The sequence below is a fragment of the Urocitellus parryii genome, chromosome 15 (assembly GCF_045843805.1).
Source record: "Urocitellus parryii isolate mUroPar1 chromosome 15, mUroPar1.hap1, whole genome shotgun sequence".
Classification (NCBI taxonomy): Eukaryota; Metazoa; Chordata; class Mammalia; order Rodentia; family Sciuridae; genus Urocitellus; species Urocitellus parryii.
Window position 1 is genome coordinate 24654555 of NC_135545.1, and position 21702 is coordinate 24676256.

The 21702-nt window shown below is 33.3% G+C and overlaps 1 protein-coding gene across 1 annotated transcript in view; it reads right to left on the reverse strand.

Annotated features, from left to right (window-relative positions):
• Nucleotides 1-21702, reverse strand: part of Itfg1 (integrin alpha FG-GAP repeat containing 1) — a 270277-nt gene that overhangs the window by 46814 nt on the left and 201761 nt on the right. The window contains exon 14 of the mRNA XM_026406884.2: nucleotides 12705-12783. Coding sequence (XP_026262669.2) covers nucleotides 12705-12783 — 79 coding nt within the window. The remainder of the gene's footprint in view (nucleotides 1-12704; nucleotides 12784-21702) is intronic.

Consider the following 21702-nt stretch of genomic DNA (forward strand, 5'->3'; position numbering starts at 1 on the left):
AGGTGAAAGATTTATACAATGAAAATTACAGAACCCTAAAGAAAGACATAGAAGAAGACCTTAGAAGATGGAAAAATATACCCTGCTCATGGATAGGCAGAACTAACATCATCAAAATGGCGATATTACCAAAAGTCCTATATAAGTTCAATGCAATGCCAATCAAAATCCCAACTGCATATCTTATAGAAATCGATAAAAGAATCATGAAATTCATATGGAAGAATAAAAGACCCAGAATAGCAAAAACAATACTAAGCAGGAAGTGTGAATCAGGCGGTATAGCGATACCAGACTTCAAACTATACTACAGAGCAATAGTAACAAAAACAGCATGGTACTGGTACCAAAACAGGCGGGTGGACCAATGGTACAGAATAGAGGACACAGTAACCAATCCACAAAACTACAACTATCTTATATTTGATAAAGGGGCTAAAAGCATGCAATGGAGGAAGGATAGCATCTTCAACAAATGGTGCTGGGAAAACTGGAAATCCATTTGCATCAAAATGAATCTGAATCCCTATCTCTCGCCTTGCACAAAAGTTAACTCAAAATGGATCAAGGAGCTTGATATTAAATCAGAGACACGGCATCTGATAGAAGAAAAAGTTGGTTATGATCTACATACTGTGGGAGCAGGCTCCAAATTCCTCAATAGGACACCCATAGCGCAAGAGTTAACAACTAGAATCAACAAATGGGACTTACTCAAACTAAAAAGTTTTTTCTCAGCAAAAGAAACAATAAGAGAGATAAACAGGGAGCCTACATCCTGGGAACAAATCTTTACTCCACACACTTCAGATAGAGCCCTAATAACCAGAATATACAAAGAACTCAAAAAATTAGACAATAAGATAACAAATAACCCAATCAATAAATGGGCCAAGGACCTGAACAGACACTTCTCAGAGGAGGACATACAATCAATCAACACGTACATGAAAAAATGCTCACCATCGCTAGCAGTCAGAGAAATGCAAATCAAAACTACCCTAAGATACCATCTCACTCCAGTAAGACTGGCAGCCATTAGGAAGTCAAACAACAATAAGTGCTGGAGAGGATGCAGGGAAAAGGGCACTCTTGTTCATTGCTGGTGGGACTGCAAATTGGTGCAGCCAATTTGGAAAGCAGTATGGAGATTTCTCGGAAAGCTGGGAATGGAACCACCATTCGACCCAGCTATTCCCCTTCTCGGTCTATTCCCTAAAGCCCTAACAAGAGCATGCTACAGGGACACTGCTACATCGATGTTCATAGCAGCTCAATTCACAATAGCAAGACTGTGGAACCAGCCTAGATGCCCTTCAATAGATGAATGGATAAAAAAAAAAATGTGGCATTTATATACTATGGAGTATTATTCTGCATTAAAAAATGACAAAATCATAGAATTTGGAGGGAAATGGATGGCATTAGAGCAGATTATGCTAAGTGAAGCTAGTCAATCTTTAAAAAACAAATACCAAATGACTCCTTTGATATAAGGGGAGTAAACAAGGACAGGGTAGGGATGAAGAGCTTGAGAAGAAGATTTACATTAAACAGGGATGAGAGGTGGGAGGGAAAGGGAGTGAGAAGGGAAATTGCATGGAAATGGAAGGCGATCCTCAGGGATATACAAAATGTCATACAAGAGGAAAGGAGGGGTAAGACAAGATAATACAAATGGAAGAAATGATTTACAGTAGAAGGGGTAGAGAGAGAAAAGGGGAGGGGAGGGGAGGGGAGGGGAGGGGGGATAGTAGAGAATAGGACAGACATCAGAATACATCAGACACTAGAAAGGCAATATGTCAATCAATGGAAGGGAAACTGATGTGATACAGCAATTTGTATACGGGGTAAAAGGGGGAGTTCATAATCCACGTGAATCAAACCGTGTAATATGATGTATTAAGAACTATGTAATGTTATGAACGACCAATAAAAAAAAAATAAGTAAATAAAAAAAAATCAATATAGCGACCAATCAAAATCTCAAGATCAATAGGACAGGATGAAATGAATGCAAAATATTCAAAACAAGCCAAAAAATCTGTAAAATGACAAGAACAGTCATATACCTTTCAGTAATAACCCTGAATATAAATGGTCTTAATTCTCCAATTAAAATACAGATTAAAACAAGACCAACAATATGCTATCTTAAAAAACACATCTCACCTGCAAAGACATATACAGACAAAAAGAATGGAAAATGATATTCCAAGTAAATGAAACCCCAAAGCAAGCAAGAGTAGCTATACTTCTATCCAACAAAATAGCCAAATTAGAAGAGACAAAGAAAGTGTATCATGAAAAAGATATAATGATTATAAATACTTATGCACTGAAAGGCTGGGGCACTGAATTTTATAAAATAATACTAGCCATGAAAAGAGACAGGCCCCCATACAATACAATAATAGTGGGTGACTTCAATACCCTGTTTTCACATATCATCCAGGCAAAAATTCAAACGGACTTAATAGTCATCTACAGAGTATTTCATCCAATAGCTACAGAATGCATATTCTGTTGATCATCACATGGATCTTTTCCCAAATTAGATTATATATCATAAAATAAGTTTTAAGGAAATCAATTAAACTGAAGTAATCTCATTGCACCTTTTTTTTCCAAAAAATTTTGTATTTGTTTTAATTAGTTATACATGACAAAATGCACTTATATACTTTGACATATCATACATAGATGGGATATAATTTCTCAGTTCTCTGAGTATATTGTAGAATCACATTGGTCATACAGTCACATACATACATAAAGTAATAATGTCTGTTTCATTCTACTATCTTTCTTATCCCCACATCCCCTGCCTTCCCCTCGTTACACTTCCTTCTACCTAATCTAAGGTAATTTTTTTTGCATTACAATTTTAATACACATATATACCACAACATTTTTTATCTCTGTATACAAAGTATGTTGACACTCAATTCAAGTCTTCATGCATGTACTGTGTATAATGATGTCCATCACATTCCACCATCCTTGCTAATCCCCTGACCCCTCCCTTTACCTCCCACCCCTCTTCCCTATCTAGAATTCATGTCCTCCCATGCTCTCCCTCCCAACCCCACTATGAGTCAACCTCCTTATTTCAGAGAAAACATTCGGTATTTGTTTTTTTGGGATTGGCTGACTTCACTTAGCATTATCTTCTCCAACTCCATCCATTTACCTGCAAATGCCATGGTTTTGTTCTTTTTTTAATGCTGAGTAAAATTCCATTGTGTATATATGCCACATTTTTTTATCAATTCATCCACTGAAGGACATCTAGGTTGGCTCCACAATTTAGCTATTGTGAATTGTGCTCCTATAAACATCGATGTGGCTGTGTCCCTGTAGTATGCTGTTTTTAAGTCCTTTGGGTATAGTCTGAGGAGAGGAATAGCTGGGTAAATGGTAGTTCCATACCCAGTTTTCCAAGGAATCTCCATACTGCTTTCCAAATTGGCTGCCCCAATTTGCAGTCTCTTTTGCATCTTATTAAACCAGAATGGACTCAAACTAGAAATCCATAGCAAGAGAAATTAGAGAAATTATACAAACACATGGAGATTGAACGACATACTATTGAATGTACAGTGGGGTCACTGAAGCAAGTAGGGGGAAAATAAAATTTCTATATAATCAAATAAAAATATAAACACAGTATATCAGAAATTAGAGAGGAAAATAGAAACATTTAAATACTTTGAAGACCCATATATGAACTGGAAAATCTAGAAATAGAAAAACTTCGGTGCACATGATAATCTCAGAAATTGAATGAGGAGGATAAAAAAAACATTTAAATATGTTAGTAACAAGTAATGAGATTGAAGCAGTAATTTGGTCTCCCAACAAAGAAAACCTCAAGTCTGGATGGATTTACTGCTGAATTTTATCAGAGTTTTTAAAGAAACACAACAATCCTTCCCCAAACCATTTCATAAAATAAAGGGAAGAAATTGTTCCAAACTAATTTTGTGAAGCCAAAGTTATCCTGCTTTTAAAAGAAATAAAGAAAATTATATAACTAATGAACATAGGTGTAGAAATATTTTTAATGTTTCTATTTTCATCTATAATTTTATTTATTTGGATCTTCTTTCTTCTGGTTAGTTTAGCTAAAGGTTTGTCAATTTTGCTAATCTTTTCAAAGAAACCAACTGTTTCACTGATCCTCTGTATTGTTCTTTTAGTGTTTATTTCATTTATTTCTGTTAATGAATATAGATGTAGAAATCCTAAACAAGATATTTACAAATCAAATTTAACACAACCTTAAAAAGATCATATAACCATGATCAAGTTGTTTTCATTCCAGGTATATAAGGATGGTTCAACATATACAAAACTAATAACTGTAATATACCACATAAATAGAATGAAGGATAATAATCATGCAGTTATCTCAATAGATGCAGAAAAGGCCTCATAAAATTCAGCATCCCTTCATGATAAAAGCCCTGAATAAATTAGAGGATCATACCTCAACATAATCAAGTTTAAATATATTAAAAACACATAACCAACATCATAGTAAATGAGGAAAAATGAAAGCATTTCTTCTAAGATAAGGAATAAGACAAGAGTGTTCACGTTTCATCATTTTTATTCAATATAATACTAGAAATTACCGCCAGAGCAAATTGTGCAAGAAAAAGAAAGAAAAGAGATAAAAATAAGAAAAGAACAAGTTTTTTTTTTTTTTTTGGATGATATGAATCTACTTAGAAAACCCTAATAATTTCACCAAAGACTCTCAGAGCTGATAAACTCAGCAAAATAAAAGGACACAAAATCAACATATAAAAACCAGGGACTTTTCTATATACAATACTTGCTGAGAAAGAATTCAGAAAGCAATCCCATTTACAACAGCCCTACAAAACAAAAAATAGCAATAACAAAACACCCTAGGAATGAACTGACCAAGGAGGTGAAAAACCGCTATAATGAAAATTTACAGAACACTGAAGGTACTAATTGAAGAAGACAGTATAGAAGATGGAATGACCTCCCATGTTCTTGGGTAGGCAGAATTAATATTGTTAAAATGGCCATACTACCCAAAGTGATCTCCATATTTATTGCAATTCCCATCAAAATGCCAATGACATTCCCAGGAAACAAAAATACAAAAATTCATATGGAGGGAAAAAAAACCCAAATAGCTGAGCAAAAAGCAATACTAGAATTAATTATGTCAAAATGGCCATTCTACCAAAACTGTTATACAGATTTAATGAAATTCCTATTACAATCCCAATGACATTCTTCATAGAAATAGAAAAGGCAATCATGAAATTCATTTGGAAAAATAAGAGCAGAATAGCCAAAGCAATCCTTAGCAAGAAAAGTGAAGCAGGAGGCAACATAATACCAGACCTTAAATTATACTACAGAGCCATAGCAACAAAAATGGCATAGTACGGGCATCAAAACAGACACTAGATCAATGGTACAAAATAGAAGACACATAGACAAATCCATATAAAGTTATCTCATACTAGACAAAGGCACCAAAAACATACATTGGAGAAAAGATATCCTCTTCAACAAATGGTTCTGGAAAAACTGGAAACCCATATGTAAAGCAGAATAAAATTAAACTCCTTTTTCTCACCCTGCACAAAACAACTCAAAGTAGATCAAAGGATTAGGCACTAGAACAGAGACCCTGTGCCTAATAGAAGAAAAAGTAGGCCCAAATCTCCACCATGTCAGCTTAGGAACTGACTTCCTAAACAAGATCCCTAAAGAACAAGAAATAAAATCAAGAATCAAAAAATGGCATGGAATCAAACTAAAAAGCTTCTTCACAGCAAAAGAAACAATAATGTGAACAGAGGAGCCTACAGAATGGGAGAAAATCTTTACCACATGCATCTCACTTAGAGAATTACTCTGCAGGATATATAAAGAACTCAAAAAAACTTAACACCAGGAAAAAAAAATAACCCAATCAACAATTGAGTTAAGGAACAGAAAAGACACTTCACAGAAGAAAAAATACAATTGGTCAACAAATATATGAAAAAATGTTCAACATCTCTAGCAATTAGAGAAATACAAATCAAAACTAAATTGAGAATGGCAATTGTCAAGAATACAAAAAACAATAAATGTTGCTGAGGATGTGGGGAAAAAGGGTACACTCATACATTGCATATATCATAATTCTATCAGAGCAAACTGGCATAATCACTATGGAAAGCAGTATGGAGATTCCTCAGAAAACTTTCAATGAAACCATCATATGACCAAATTATCCCACTCCTTGGTTTATACCCAAAGGACTTAAAATCAACAAACTACAGTGATGCAGTCACATCAATGTTTATAGCGGCTCAATTCATTAAGTAGCTAAGCCATGGAACCAACCTAGGTGCCCTTCAACAAATGAATGGATAAAGAAACTGTGGTTTATATATACAATAGAATATTACTCAACCTTAAAGAAGAATGAAATCATGGCATTTGCCAGGAAATGGATAAAGCTGGAGAATATCATACTAAGCAAAATACCCAATTCCCAAGGAACCAAAGGTCGAATGTTTTCTCTGATAATGTGGATGCTAATTCACAATAAGGGGAGGGGTTAGGAACAAATAGAGGTATTTTAGATTAGACAAAGGGGAGTGAAGGGAGGGGGTATGGAGGTGGGAAGGATAGTGGAATGAATCAAACATTATTACCCTATGTGCATATATGACTATGTGACCAGTGTAATTCTATAACATGTACAATCAGAAGAATGAGAAGCTATACTCCATTTATGTATGATATGTTAAGATGTATTCTACTGTCATGTGTAACTAATTACAACAAAATTTTCAAAAGCAATACTGGAGAGATCATTATCTATTTCAAAATATACTATGCGGTCACAGTAACAAAAACAGAATGGTATTAACATAAGAATAGACATATAGACCAATAGTACAGAATGGAGGATTCAGAAATAAACCTACGACACCCACAGCCAACAGACTGTTGACAAAGGTACTAAAAGCTGGCCCAGTGATGTCAAATGTTGCTGGGAAAATTGGCTATCAATGTGTATAGGATTGAAAGTAGGCCTCTATCTTCTATCCTGTATAAAAATCAACTCAAAATGGATCAAAGTCCTAAAACTTTGAAACTACTAGATGAAAACATAGGGGAAACAGTCCAGGCTATTGGTACAGGCACCTGAATAGAACTCCAATAGTTCAGGAACAAAAACAATTGAGAAGTGGGATTGCATAAAATTAAAAAGCTTCTGTACAACAATCAACAGAGTGAATTGGGAACCTGTAGAATGGGAGAAAAATCTGCCGACTATTCATCTGACTGAGGATTAATGGCCAGAACTTATAAAAAACTCCGTACATTTAACAAAAATGGACAATTAATCTAATAAAAATTGGCAAATGATTTGAACATATACTTCTTTTGAAGAAGTATAAATGGTCAACGAGTATATAAAAAATGCTTAATATCTTTAGCTAACAGGGAAATGCAAATCAAAACTTCACTGATATTGTATCTCACCCCAGTTGGAATAAGCTTAAAAAACAAAACAAAACAAAATAATAAGTGGTGGCTAGAATGTGGAGGAAAAGGAACCTTATACACTATTCCTGGAAATGTAAATTGGTACATCCACTATGGAAAATACTATGAAGGTTGCTAAAAAACTAAAAATAGAACATAATAACTATGATCTAGTTATTCCACTCCTGAGTATAATATCCAAAGGAAATGATGCCAACAGTCAAAAGAGATATCCATATATCTATGTTTATTTTAACAGTATTCATAATAGCTAAGAAAAGGAATCAGCTCAGATCAAGTTAACAGATAAATGTATAACAAGGACTTAGAATCTCTACCTTTATTTTGTATTCATCTTCAGGTCCCTCCTTAGCTCTGCACTTATGTGCATGTTAATCATTTAAAAAGTTCATCTAAAAACTGGTGATACAATTTACTAACCTATCTCATCCTACTCAAGACTGAGGCAAAATTCTTAGCATCCTGTTTCAGATCCCTGGGGTGGCACATAGAAATTTTTAGTCCTACTCCTTCCAGGAACATCAGAATGAAGGGTATATCACCCTTTGATAGGACTATCTCCTAAGCAGGAACAATCATTTCTCAGGAACTGAAATGCTCCTTTCCAGGATCACAGATCTGATAGATAAATATCCTAAATAGAAAGTATCCTGAGATACCACCCCAAGCCAGATCTGAAATGTTCATCAACTAGTCCACAATTTGACAAAGACTACTTAATTATGCATACCTCTCACCCCTGCCCAATTCTTGCTCCATTTAAACTGACAGGGCTGAAATGCTGCATCTCACCTAGCCTTCCCATGGTCATAATGATTAAAGTTCTGTTCCTACTTTTATCATTACTTTTTCTTTTGGTTTTTGTGATGAGTGGCTGGACCTGGTTATTTGGGATCCCTAGAGGTAGGCATCTGGCCTAGGATTCTGATAAAAAGTAGATAAAGAAAATATAGTCTGTACACAGACATGAATTACTATTAAAAATAATTTCATTTGGAGAAAAATTGATGGAACTGGAGAAAGTTATATTAAGTGAAATAAGTGAGATACAGACAAATATCAGGTTTACTCTCATGTGTAGAACCAAAAGCAAAGCAACACAAAACAAAACAAAATGTATAAGAGACTTAGGTGAAGGAGGGTGGACATAATCAAGGAAGGATATATATATATATATATATATATATATATGTAAATGTCAGAGTGAACACCATTAATTTGTACAATTAGTTTATGTTAATAATTATAATCAAAACAAGTATCAAAAGTTTTAGGTACTGAAAAATGTTATGAATAATTATTGATTAAAGTATAGAAATCAGAATGGTTATAATTAAAATTATATAAAGACAATATCCATGTGTTACAACCAATAATTTTCCTTAATAATCTGTTTATCAGCCATATTCATTTTATCATATTTTAAACCAAAATTTTCTTTGCTTTTCAGACATGATGAGTCTGCAATACATTTTAATTGCTCTAAAATATGAGGTATATGTGATACTCTAATGTATAATAAGAAATATATTGGGCTGGGGATATAGCACAGTGGTAGAGGGTTTGTCTTCCATGGTTGAGCCCCTGAATTCCATTCCTTAGACTATAAAAATAAAAATAAATAAATATTTTATTTTCCAGGTACATGACTCCTTGGAATCTCTGAAATGGTATCTATTTTGTATGGTAATAATATGGCTAAGAGCTCCTGGAGCATCTCAGGATAGGGGCTGGTTGCAAGGGTAACTAATATCCATGTAAGAATAGGTTAGAAACTTTCAGCCCCTACTTCCTTTCTAGGAAAAGGAGAGGGCTGAAGGTTGAGTTCATCACCAGTGGCTAATGATTTAATCAATTATGCCTACCTAGGAGGCTTCCATAAAACCCAAGAGGAAAAGGTTGGAAAGTTTCCAGACTGGTGAACGTATCAATGTTTTGGTAAAGTGGCACACCTCAAGCTCTTGTCCTATGTATTTGTTCTTCTGGCTATCTGTATCGTTTATAAGAAACCAGTAAATGTAAATTTTTTTTCAGTTCTTTGAGCCATTTTAGGAACTGACTGAACCTAAGGATACAGCCATGGGAAATACCAATTTAAAGAAGTACTGGATACCTGGACAGCACTGCATCTGATGTCTAAAGTATAGGGCATTCTTGTGATAGTGACAGAAATGAGTAGAATTATAACACACTTGATATTGGAGAATCAGTTGGTGTGGGAAAAACACACATACCTGGTTACAGATGTATTCTTTGTTGAGTGTGAACAAGAGAAAAAACAGTTGTCTGCTTAATACCACTTTTAGAATAGACCAACCAAGAGAACACAGAAGGTAGGGGTTACTTGGGTTTCTTTCCTCAGCTATGTTAACAAATAATTAACTCAAAAGAAAAAGTAAGTAATTTAAGAGGGAGAGAAAAATTCTTGGTCTCATAATATTATTATTCATAAATGACTAATAACCCATTGGCCCTCCAAATTTTGCCAATATGATCCAACCTACTAAGTTCTTGGCAAAATATTAGTTAGGGAATTTAGGTCCCTGTTGCAGATTTTTGGCTAACTTATAAGAGCAGTGCACAAAGTCCTACATTCAAACCTAGAGTTGTTTAGCTTCTAAAATGTTCATAATAAATGTAGTTTTATGTTTTTTTTCCCCATAGGAACTTTGGTTTATTTGCAAAATTAATGAGTCTTCTGTAATGTAACTCTCCAACAATATTTGGCCTTTCAGGCTTTGCTAGAAAGTAAAAACCACAGAATATTGTATAAGAATGATAAGATGTACGTATAAGCAAAAAGAAAATTAGGCCAGGCCTATGCTGAGTAATATTATGTATGTTATTATCTCTCTCTGGTTTTCAAACTTTTTAAACTATAGTCTACAATAAAAACCACATTTTATGTCATCACCAAGTATGAACAGACATACACATTTCTAAAATTAAAAAATATCGTAAAATAATACTTAACTTTTCTGTGATATACTTTCATATTTCCTAGGGTTCTCATTTATTTTGTTAAACAAAAACTTCTATTAGCCACTCAATTAATTTCATGATTCATGGAATTTGCAGGGAAATGGATGGCATTAGAGCAGATTATGCTAAGTGAAGCTAGCCAATCCTTAAAAAACAAATGCCAAATGTCTTCTTTGATATAAGGAGAGCAACTAAGAACAGAGCAGGGAGGAAGAGCATAAGGAAAAGATTAATATTAAACAGAGACGAGTGGTGGGAGGGAAAGGGAGAGAGAAGGGAAATTGTATGGAAATGGAAGGCGACCCTCATTATTACACAAAATTACATATAAGAGGTTGTGAGGGGAAAGCGGGGGGGGGGAACAAGGGAGAGAATTGAACAACAGCAGATGGGGTAGAGAGGGAAGATGGGAGGGGAGGGGAGGGGAGGGGGGATAGTAGGGGATAGGAAAGATAGCAGAATACAACAGTCACTAATATGGCATTATGTAAAAATGTGGATGTGTAACCGATGTGATTCTGCAATTTGTATTTGGGGTAAAAATGGGAGTTCATAACCCACTTGAATCAAATGTATGAAAGATGATATGTCATGAGCTTTGTAATGTTTTGAACAACCAATAAAAAAAAAAAAGAAAAAATAAATTTCATGATTCACTAATGGGTAGTGACCCTCAGTTGCTCTATGAGAAAGCCAGGAGTACAGTTTCTAAAATACATAAATGTAGTCATCCCTACATCCCTACAGACAATTATCTACTGATAAGGCAGGATGGAATGTGGGGAGGGTTATAGCTTCACCACATAATAATGTTTAACATTAAAATTTGGGGCAGGGTTTCATGATTATATTCCCTAAATCAATTAAATACTCACTTTCCAGTTTAGAAAATATATTTATGCCTGAAATACAGCATATGCTTGTAATATTTTTAAAAACTTTTCATAATATTAAAATGTAACATATGCTCAGTATAGTAAAATAAAATGTAATCACCAGGTTGGTGCATTTTTTGAAATGTGGATGGATTTAAATTGTTAGTTTTAAACTTCTAAGTTTTTGGTTTTAGGTATGTAGGGTTTGCCTGAATTTACTAGGTTTGTGAAATGAAATGAATAGCTTCATTTTATTTTTCTGTATTCTGGAACATTTTACATAGTAGTGAAATAGAAGATAAAACTAGCTGATCCTAGAGCCTTTTTTTTTGGTACAAATTATAGTATGTACATAAATTAAAAATAATTTGTTCAAGTCATCTTATATCCTTAATTATTTTCATTTTTTGACAGACAGTGGTATATTAAAGTATTTGACTATAACTGACAATCTTTCCTGGAATTTTAAAAGTAGTTTTTGTTTTATGAATGTTTCTATGCTGAAACTGCAATTATGAGTTTTAACTGTGTATAATTAGCTAAAAAGTACACTCATTATTATGTATGACTATCAAATAACATGAGAATGGTCATATTATGAGTTTTTTTTTTTTTAAATCCAAAAAAAGTAGGAACATAGCAGGTCTGCTTATATTTCTTCATGGGTAAGACTTGGAGACACTAAGAAGTGTATTAATGTATTAGGATCCCTTTTCTTATTTAGATAATATAAATGATTACCATGTATTTATTGTAATTTGGATCTAATCTTATGTCAATGTACTTTCTTTGCTTAGTCTTATTTCCTTTTTGACTTAATTGTATTTCTCTTTATTATTTATCTGAATGTATAACTAGATTTTTTCTTCATACTCACAACTCAAAAAAACCTCTCAATATTTTCCAGCTTCTATTTCACATATTAAAATCTAGGATTAATTTAGATTATAGTATTAATTGGATTCTAATTTTTACTTCTTCTAAAATGAGCTTAATTTAAATAATTTACTATTTTACTCTTTAAGTCTAATTTCTTCAAATTTCTCTCTTAGTTCAACTGAAAAAAATAAGAAAGGACTTGGGTCTATCACAATGGTGATAAATGAAGAATTAAATGTTAATATTTTGCCTTGATAATCTTTTTATAATTTATTGGTATAAGCCTAAAGACTAATAAAAAAATTATTAGGGGTATGAAACCAATTTGTGTCATCAGTTTACCTTGCCAATATATTGAAAGAAGGTGCTTCTATACATTATGAACATTATATCTGGCCTTACCTGAGCCATTTTTCAGATACCCATTTGCATCTACAGCTGTATACATGATATATGGTCCAGGCTGATTCACTCCAAAAGGCTGCAATAAGAAATAGTTTTGAAATGTGCGTGAGTGATTTCAAATTTCATGCAAATCTATCATGAACACAGTAAAAAATTCTTATATGTAATTCTTATATGGATAAGAGTTACTTAGCACTTCTATAATACTTCAAAATAAAACTTGGTTAGTAGAAAATTCTTAACTTTGTAAATGACTTGATAGTTACATTTATATAGTTCAAACTGAGTATTTACAATATTTAATATTGTTTTTCTTTATAAGGACAAATATTTTTTAAGCAAAATTTTATTCACTACTTTCGATTTTACCTAGAATAGAACTACAACAGTTTTGGGATGGATGTAGCTCAGTGGTTGCGTGCTTGCTTTGCATGCATGAGATCCTGGGTTCAACCCTTAGCACTACAAAAAAAAAAACCTAAAACAAAAAAACCCCAAAATCAATAGTTTTATTATATAATATTTCTGTTGAATATAGCATTGCTTTATTTCCTACAGTGATGGGTAATGTATACATTCTCTCACTAAAATATCAAAGTAAATAAAATTCATCTATAATAATTACAGTTGATGAAAAAGATTAATAATTAGTTTTTATCAATTTTAACTCTCTGCTCATTAGAAGAATAAATTATATTCCACTTAAGAAAAATCTGACAGACTGACAAGGCCTAATTATAATGGTAAAGTTTATCTTCAACTTGTATATTGCTTGTTATACTAGAATTATTTTTCAAACTTTGAATGAAAGATGATATATTTATTTTCTTTACAAATTAAACAGGACATAATGAAACTAATGGCTGCAATGGATTTTCCTATAAAGAGATGACAAGAAGTTTAAGAAATGCTTTAAACTCTTGAATATTGTCACAAAAATGAAATTGTATTTATCTTTCCAATAAAGTAGGGGAAAGTTAATAATAACATTTAGATAGTCTATTGATGCTCTGAAAATGATTTTCCTCCAGGATAGGCAAGAAATAATTAATTTCATTAATACCACAATTGCCTGACTGATATTTTTAAGAACCTTAGACTTTCATGTGCTTCCAAAGGCCATGAGAAACTAGATTGCTATAAGAATGGAATAATTACTCATCAGAATTTATTTATTTATTTAGTTAAGTTGAATAAAATATGTGAATAATATCACACAAATAAAGCATATACTTTGTATTAAGTACAGTTTTATGAAAGAGTTAATGAAATTCCATATACGTATATATTCTTATTTTGTAGACAGGAAAGGAAAAGCATTATCTTTTAATATCCAGTTTTGAAGCCAACCACAGATAGTTTTTTGTTTTTTAAGTATAGCAGAGATTGAATGCAGGGGTGTTTTATCACTGAACTACCTTCCCAGCCTTTTATTTTGAGACAACTTCTTAATAAGTCTCTGAGGGCCCCGCTAAGTTGCTGAGACTGGCCTTGAATTTGAAATCCTCCTGTCCCAGCTTCCTGAGTTACTGGGATTACAGGGTCAAATTACCATATCACTTAACCACAGATAAGTGAACAAAAGTTCAGGTAAGAAATTATCTTCTTCATACAATTTTTCTTTTTCTTTATAGTTTTACGTATGTAAATTCATTATGTGCTTTGAAAAGTACATTATTTTGAGACTCATTCATAATTAATCATATGGCTGTAGTACATTTCTGGTGCTTTAGGATATTCCATCATATAACATGTTTTTCTTATTGTTCACAGTTTCCCATTGCTTTTGCAGTAATAAAGATAGCATTCTTATATATGAACTGGTATTACCTTTATATTCCTATCAGCAGCATATAAGAGATACTACTGGTTTATGTACTTAACATTGTGAATGCAGTACATACTTCTTAAAATAAATTTTTCTTTGTATGTGTTTCTTTAGAACAGGGTATGACCTTTCATACTTCAAATCTATCTTATTCCCGGGAGACCTGGAGATACTTATGAGGTCACAATGTCCACTGTGATAATGACTTCAAATTTAATTTGTTATAGTGTAGTGTAGACACTGGAACAGCTATCTTGGGTTATAAGAATTCTCAGTGAATATTTCCAATTATATTCTTGAAGATTTGTACTAATTCACCTGGCATATTTCATATTACTTACTGTACGTAGTATCTTATTTTTACAGGTTATGTGGGCATTTTTCTCTTTCCCACCCATATTCAATTAAAAAATTAGGTCAGCACGTCTCTGAATTAGAGAGTAAAAGTTCACCACATCATGAGCTAATCATTCTGACATTGAAAGACAATTTCCAGAAATCCAGGTTCAATTCCTCTACACAGTGTTTCTAAAAGTATAGCATAAAAGCTCCTAGGGCTCCCGACACACTCAGAGCAGATCACATTAGGTAAAATCACATTACTATTTTAATAGTAATTCTAAGATGCCTTTGTATTTTACACTCTGTCAACAACTATACTAATGACACAAAAGCAAAGGTGGTTAATTAGCAGTAGCACCAAAAATGGGTATTTAGACTTGGTTATTAGTCAATGCTTTTCTGAAAATGGAGAAATAGAGTCTGACAGTATTTGTTGATAATAAAAAAATTTGAGCTTCCAAGTGAAAACTAGAATCTAGAAAATTGCTACTGTAATCTGACATCTTCCCAATATTTAAAAGCTTTTCTGATGTAATTAATGGTGATGTTAATTCAAAATATTATACTATGAAATGTGTGAACATCAGAATGATCTGTGTAACTCGGTATTCCAAAATTTTCCAAATGAACAATGCATAATGTTACAAAACCATGCATATGTAAAACCATTTGTAGTTGAAGTTGAACCAATAGATTTTTTTTTTTTTGGTACTAGGATTGAACTCAGGGGCACTTGACCACTGAGCCACATTTCCAGCCCTATTTTGTATTCTATTGAGAGACAAGGTGTCAGTGAGTTGCTTAGTACTTTGCTTTTGCTGAGGCTGGCTTTGAACTTGCTATTCCCTTGCTTCAGCCTCCCCAGCTGCTGGGATTTCCAGGTATGGGCCACAGCACTAGGCAAACCAATAGATTTTAATAAGCCAATTTAGGTCTATCACTTCTGAAGTGGTATAGTAAGGACCTCCAAAATTCTGCTTCTTCATAAAAGCAATGAGAACTTTGGCAAAACATTGTCAAAATCACCTTTTCAAAACTTCGAAGAATCTAAGCAGCAATTATTCAAGAAAATCAGCTGAATCTTGTGAATAGTGACCTTTGTTGTATATTAATTTGCCCGACTTCCATTACCCTTATGTTAACTCTAATGAAATATTGAAAAACTTACAGCTTTGGGGGGCTAGGTTTGTGGCTCAGTGGTAGAGCACTTGCCTAGCATGTGTGAGGCACTGGGTTTGATTTTCAGCACCACATATAAATAAATGAATAAAATAAAGGTCCATCAATGTCTACAATATTAAAAAAAGAAAAATCTATAGCTTTGCAACTAAGGTAGCTATGAAAATAAATAGCCTTTTAGTTACTGGAGGGGGCAGAATAAGGTTTAGAACTCCTAAAAGCCCCATTTCCAGAGAATTCATTATTTGACTTATCCAGAAGCTCCCAGGAAATCTCCATTCTCAGGATTTGTCTTTGTTTAGGAAACTGAGAATTTGCTTGTATGAACAGCCCTATCACTGGAGTGCTTGTTTAAAATAATCATCATCAGAGGTTTACGACTACAGCTGTCTGAGGCAGTGATATCAACTGGGGTTAATGAGACGCTGACAAAACCTTAAAAGGAAAGACAGAAAGAAGATGTCAGTAGGGGGATTTGAGAAGCTTTGATATATTTCTGGGAAATCAGAAGGTCACATACATGAATAGTACTATGTTCATGCCCCAAAAGCCCTGAGAAGGATCTCATCTATCATTTAAGGCACTATCTGATCATCCAAGATGACCATTAAGCTGAGGGGGGCAAACTTTAGTAGCCACATGCATAAGGAGTAGAGGCTTTATAGAATTTATCCAGGTGAATCATATGACAGCAAGCAATAACAAAAAACTCAGGGTAGGTGGGGAATATCTGATATCCAGAGTTGACACATATTTTAACATACACATTTTCAACAATAACAAGAAAGTATGGCACACACAAAGAAATAAGAAAGTATGGCTCATATACTGGGGACGGGGGATAGTCAATAGAAACTGCCCCCAAGGAAGCTTAGATGGCTGATTTACCAAAGATTTTAAATCAGCTCTAATAAATATATCCAAAGAACTAAAGGAAATCATGCTGAAAGAACTTACAGAAATCATAGAAAACAGTGTCTCACCAAAAAAGAATATGAATAAAGAGGCAGAAATCACAAAACAGAACCAAAACTAATTTCTGGAGTACAATGACTGCAATGAAAAATTCAGTACACTGGCTCAGTAGATTTAAATTGGCAGAAAAAATAATTGAAGATATGTCAATTCAGAAAATGAAGAGAGCTACAGAGACCTATGGGGTACCATTAAGAATATTAACTATAATGGGAGTTCTAGAAAGAGAGTAGAGAAGGGGAGAAACGATATATGAAGCAATAATGGCCGAGACTGCCCAAATTTAATGAAGTATGTTAATATTCACATGTAAAAATCCCAGTGACTATCCGGTAGGATGAACCACAGAGATCCACAGCATAATACATTACAGACAAATACTAACAATCATATAGTAAAAAAAAAATTTTTTTTGTGGTCATGGGGTAAGTGCTGGGCAAGTGCTCTACCACCTCAGCCCTCATAGTGAAATTTGGAAATGAAATAGAGAATCTTGAAAGCAGTAAGGGAGGAGAATTCATTCATTATGTACAAGGGATTCTTAATAAGGTTAATGGATGATTTCTCATTATAAACACATGAGGCCAGAAGGTAGCAGAATGATACATTTGAAGTATGAAAGAACATGACTATTAATCAAAAAGTCTAAAATATAGTACAACTGTCCATCAGAAATGAAAAGGAAATTAACACATTGCCAGATAAAAACAGAGAAGATTTTATTGGTACACCTAACTTACAGGAATACTGAAGGGACTTCTAGCTGAATGAACTAAAAGGACCCTAGAAAGTAAATTGAATCTACACATAAAGCAATAATATAAAGTTCCTGGGCTCAAAATGTTTGAAGATGTTACTTGTATGACAATAAAAGCACAAAAAAGGGGATAGTAAAAATGTATAATGGAATACAGTTTTTGTAGACAAGTGAAATATGAACCAGACTGTTTCAGAGATAAAATGTTAATTGTCATTCTGAGCAATTACTAAGAAAATAACTTAAAAAATATAGAGATAACCTAGAGAATATTCTAAAATAAAGTAGTACGAATGCAATAGAGGAATGAGAAAATTCAAGACAAAAGAAAACAAACAGAAAAAAGATATACATAAATACTGCCTTATCAATAGATACAATAAATGTAAGTGAATTAAATGCCCTTAACAAAAGATACAGATTAATTACAGAATAATTAATAACAGTATGATCCATTTATATACTTTTTATAAAAAGACACTTTTGTAAATTCAAAGATTATACTGTATAATATATTAATATATTATAATATATATTAAACCATTGAAAAATACACCATGTAAACAGAAAACAATGAGAACTGGAGTGGCTAAAATAAAATAGATTTTAATATACAAATTTTACTAGAGACAAAAAGGACATGAAAAAAGGGTCAGTCCATCAAGAAGATATAACAATTTTAAGCACACATACACTTTATCAATAGAGTCCCAAAATATATGAAGAACTGAAGGGAGAAATAGATAATTCAATAATAATTGGAGACACTACTGCTCACTTTCAGAAAGGATTAAACAAATTTCCCCAGGAAAGGCCTAATACCAGAACTTAAAACAAGCTATAATAAATGTTAAAAGTATTGAAATTATACAAAGGATGATGATCTCTTTGCTATTTGGAAAATATATTTTTCATAATATACAGGCTATATTAACACAATATGTTATTATTATTATTATTTTTTTGGGGGGTGGGGGAGCGGGAACTGGGGATTGAACACTTGACCAATGAGCCATATCCCCAGCCCTGTTTTGTATTTTATTTAGAGACAGAGTCTCACTGAGTTGCTTAGTGCCTTGCTTTTGTGAAGGCTGGCTTTGAACTTGTGATCCTTCTGTCTTAGCCTCCTGAACTGCTGGGATTACAGGCATATGCATACCTGGTTTACTATTATTTTTTGTACTGGGATAGAACTCGGGGGCATTTTCCACTGAGTTATAGCACTAGTGTCCTCCCTGTTCTATAAATTTTGAGATGGAGTTATCTTGATAAGTTGCCCAGGCTGGCCTTGAACTTGAGATCCTCCTGCCTATGAGTGTGAAGAGAGAACCTACAGAATGGGAGGGGCTGGGGATGTGGCTCAAGCGGTAGCGCGCTCGCCTGGCATGCGTACAGCCTGGGTTCGATCCTCAGCACCACATACAAACAAAGATGTTGTGTCCACTAACAAATAAATATATTTTTTTTTAAAAAGAAAATCTTTGCTAGTTACTTTTCTGAAAGAGGATTAACATCAGAATATATAAAGAACTCAAAAAACTTTACAGAAAAACCCAAATAACTCAATTAATAAATGGGCAAATGGATTAAAAGGAACTTCTCAAAGAAATACCAATGGGCAACAAACATGAAAAAATGTTCAACATTATTAACAATTAGGGAAATGCAAATTAAAACTACCCTGAGATTTTATCTCACACTAGTCAGAATGGCGGTCATCAAGAATACAAATAATAAATGCTGGAGAGGATGTGGGAAAAAAGAACACTTGTACACTGTTGGTGGGACTATAAATTAGTTCAATCACTATACAAATCAGTATGGAGGTTCCTCAAAAGACTAGGCTACACCCAACTAACTATACTACTACTTGGTACTTATCCTAAAGAATTAAAGCCATCACACTATAGAAGTACATGCATATCCATGTTCATAGAAGCACAATTCACAATAGCCAAACTATGGAACCAGCCTAGATATCCATCAATGGATGAATGGATAAATACAAGGTGGTACATATACATAATGGAGTTTTATTCAGCCATTAAGAAAAATGAAATTATGTCATTTGTGGGAAAATGGATGGAACTAGATTATCACATTAAGCAAAATATCAAACTCAGAAGGTCAAGGGTTATAATGTTTTCTCTTATATGCAGAAGCCAGAGAGGAAAAAAGGAAAGAAATGTGGAGATCAGCAGAAAGAAAGGGCTGAAGTGGTGGGAGATGGAGAAGGAGGGGGAAAGTACTGGGGAGTGATATTGGCCAAATTATATTGTTACATATTTGTACGTATACACAATATAACAATAAATCCCATCATTATGTACAAATATAATGCACCAATAAAAAATGTGGAGGAACAACAACAAAAAAAAAGAGCGAGGGATATAGCTGAGTGGCAAACCATCTTTGAGTTTAGTCTATAGTACCAAAAAAAAAAAAAAAAAAAAAAAAGAAAGAAAGAAAGAAAGACTAATTTTCTAAGAAAGAAAGAAAGGAAGAAAGAAAAAAGAAATACTAATTTTCCAGTTATTCCTTGATGTGAAACATAAAAAGTTAATATGCAAGGAGCTCAACCTATGAGAATATCAGCATGCCTGGCACTATGATCTTGGACTTCCATTCTCCATTCTGTGAGAAAATAATTTTCTGATGTTTAAATTACCCAGTTTCTAATATTTTGTTATGGAAGCATTAGCTAATACAACAACCCAAAGCCTGTGAGTTCTTATTATATATTTCATATTCTGAGAATATTTTAAATATTTTCTTTACAAATTCTGAAAATAATAATGTAGTCATTATACACACACACATTCTGGGTTCAAATTTCTTCTTTTCTAAAACTATGTGACGTTGGGGAAGTTATTTTTATTTCTCTGAGTTTCACTTTCCTCACTTTTAATTAGGGATGGTCAGAGTATCTATATAATAGGATTATAGTAAGGATGGAACAACTATGTGTAAGGTACATTAGACCCCTCTTATCCTCAAGGGATACATCTCAAGACCCCCAGTGGATGCCTAAAACCATAGATAGCACTTTACCCTACATATGTATAAGTATAATAAAGTTTAATTTAAATAGAACAATTATAACAATATGCTCTAATAAAAGTTATGTGAATGTGGCTTTCTCTCTTACTCTCAAAATATAATTTGTTTTTGAGAGTCCATGGTTCTTTGCTTTGAATATTACGCCTGGCATGTTTTCTCATGTAGCCTGCAGTGTTGCCATGCAGTACCAAAGTACCCTTCCATGTTTTATGCCCTGGATCATTCTTTGCACTCTTAGGAATGTAGGTTCTAGCTGGCACCTTCTAGAAGATCCCAGTTTCATTATAATGAAAGAATTGCTTTGGATGGTTTCCTTTCTCTCTATTTAAGTCTTTCACTTGAGCTGAATATATCACAACAGTTTCTTTTTTGGCAGACAAAGACCTCTACATTAATCATTATGTTTTTCAGTCTAAATCTATTTCAATATAGCAATTAAATATTATAGCACAAAATCTATTTAAATTAATATCTTATTAATACTAACATCTGGGGGCTGGGGTTATGGGTCAGTGGTAGAGCACTTGTCTTGCATGCATGAGGCACTGGGTTGGATCCTCAGCACCACATAAAAATAAATAAATAAAATAAAGATATTCTGTTCATTTTACAACTAAAAAAATTACAAAATACTAACATCTGTTAATATTAATGGACATTAATATCTATAAAATTAAAATCTTTTATTTTATGATTTATATTAATTGATTAAATATAACAATATAAAATCTATTTCAGTATAACAATCCTTTCCTTGCAGTAAATGCTTTGGTGTCAGTAGTGGATATAGTGATACATCATCCAGATCTTTCCAGAACTCTGACACTTGTTCTGTGGGCTTTCTGAAGTGTTAA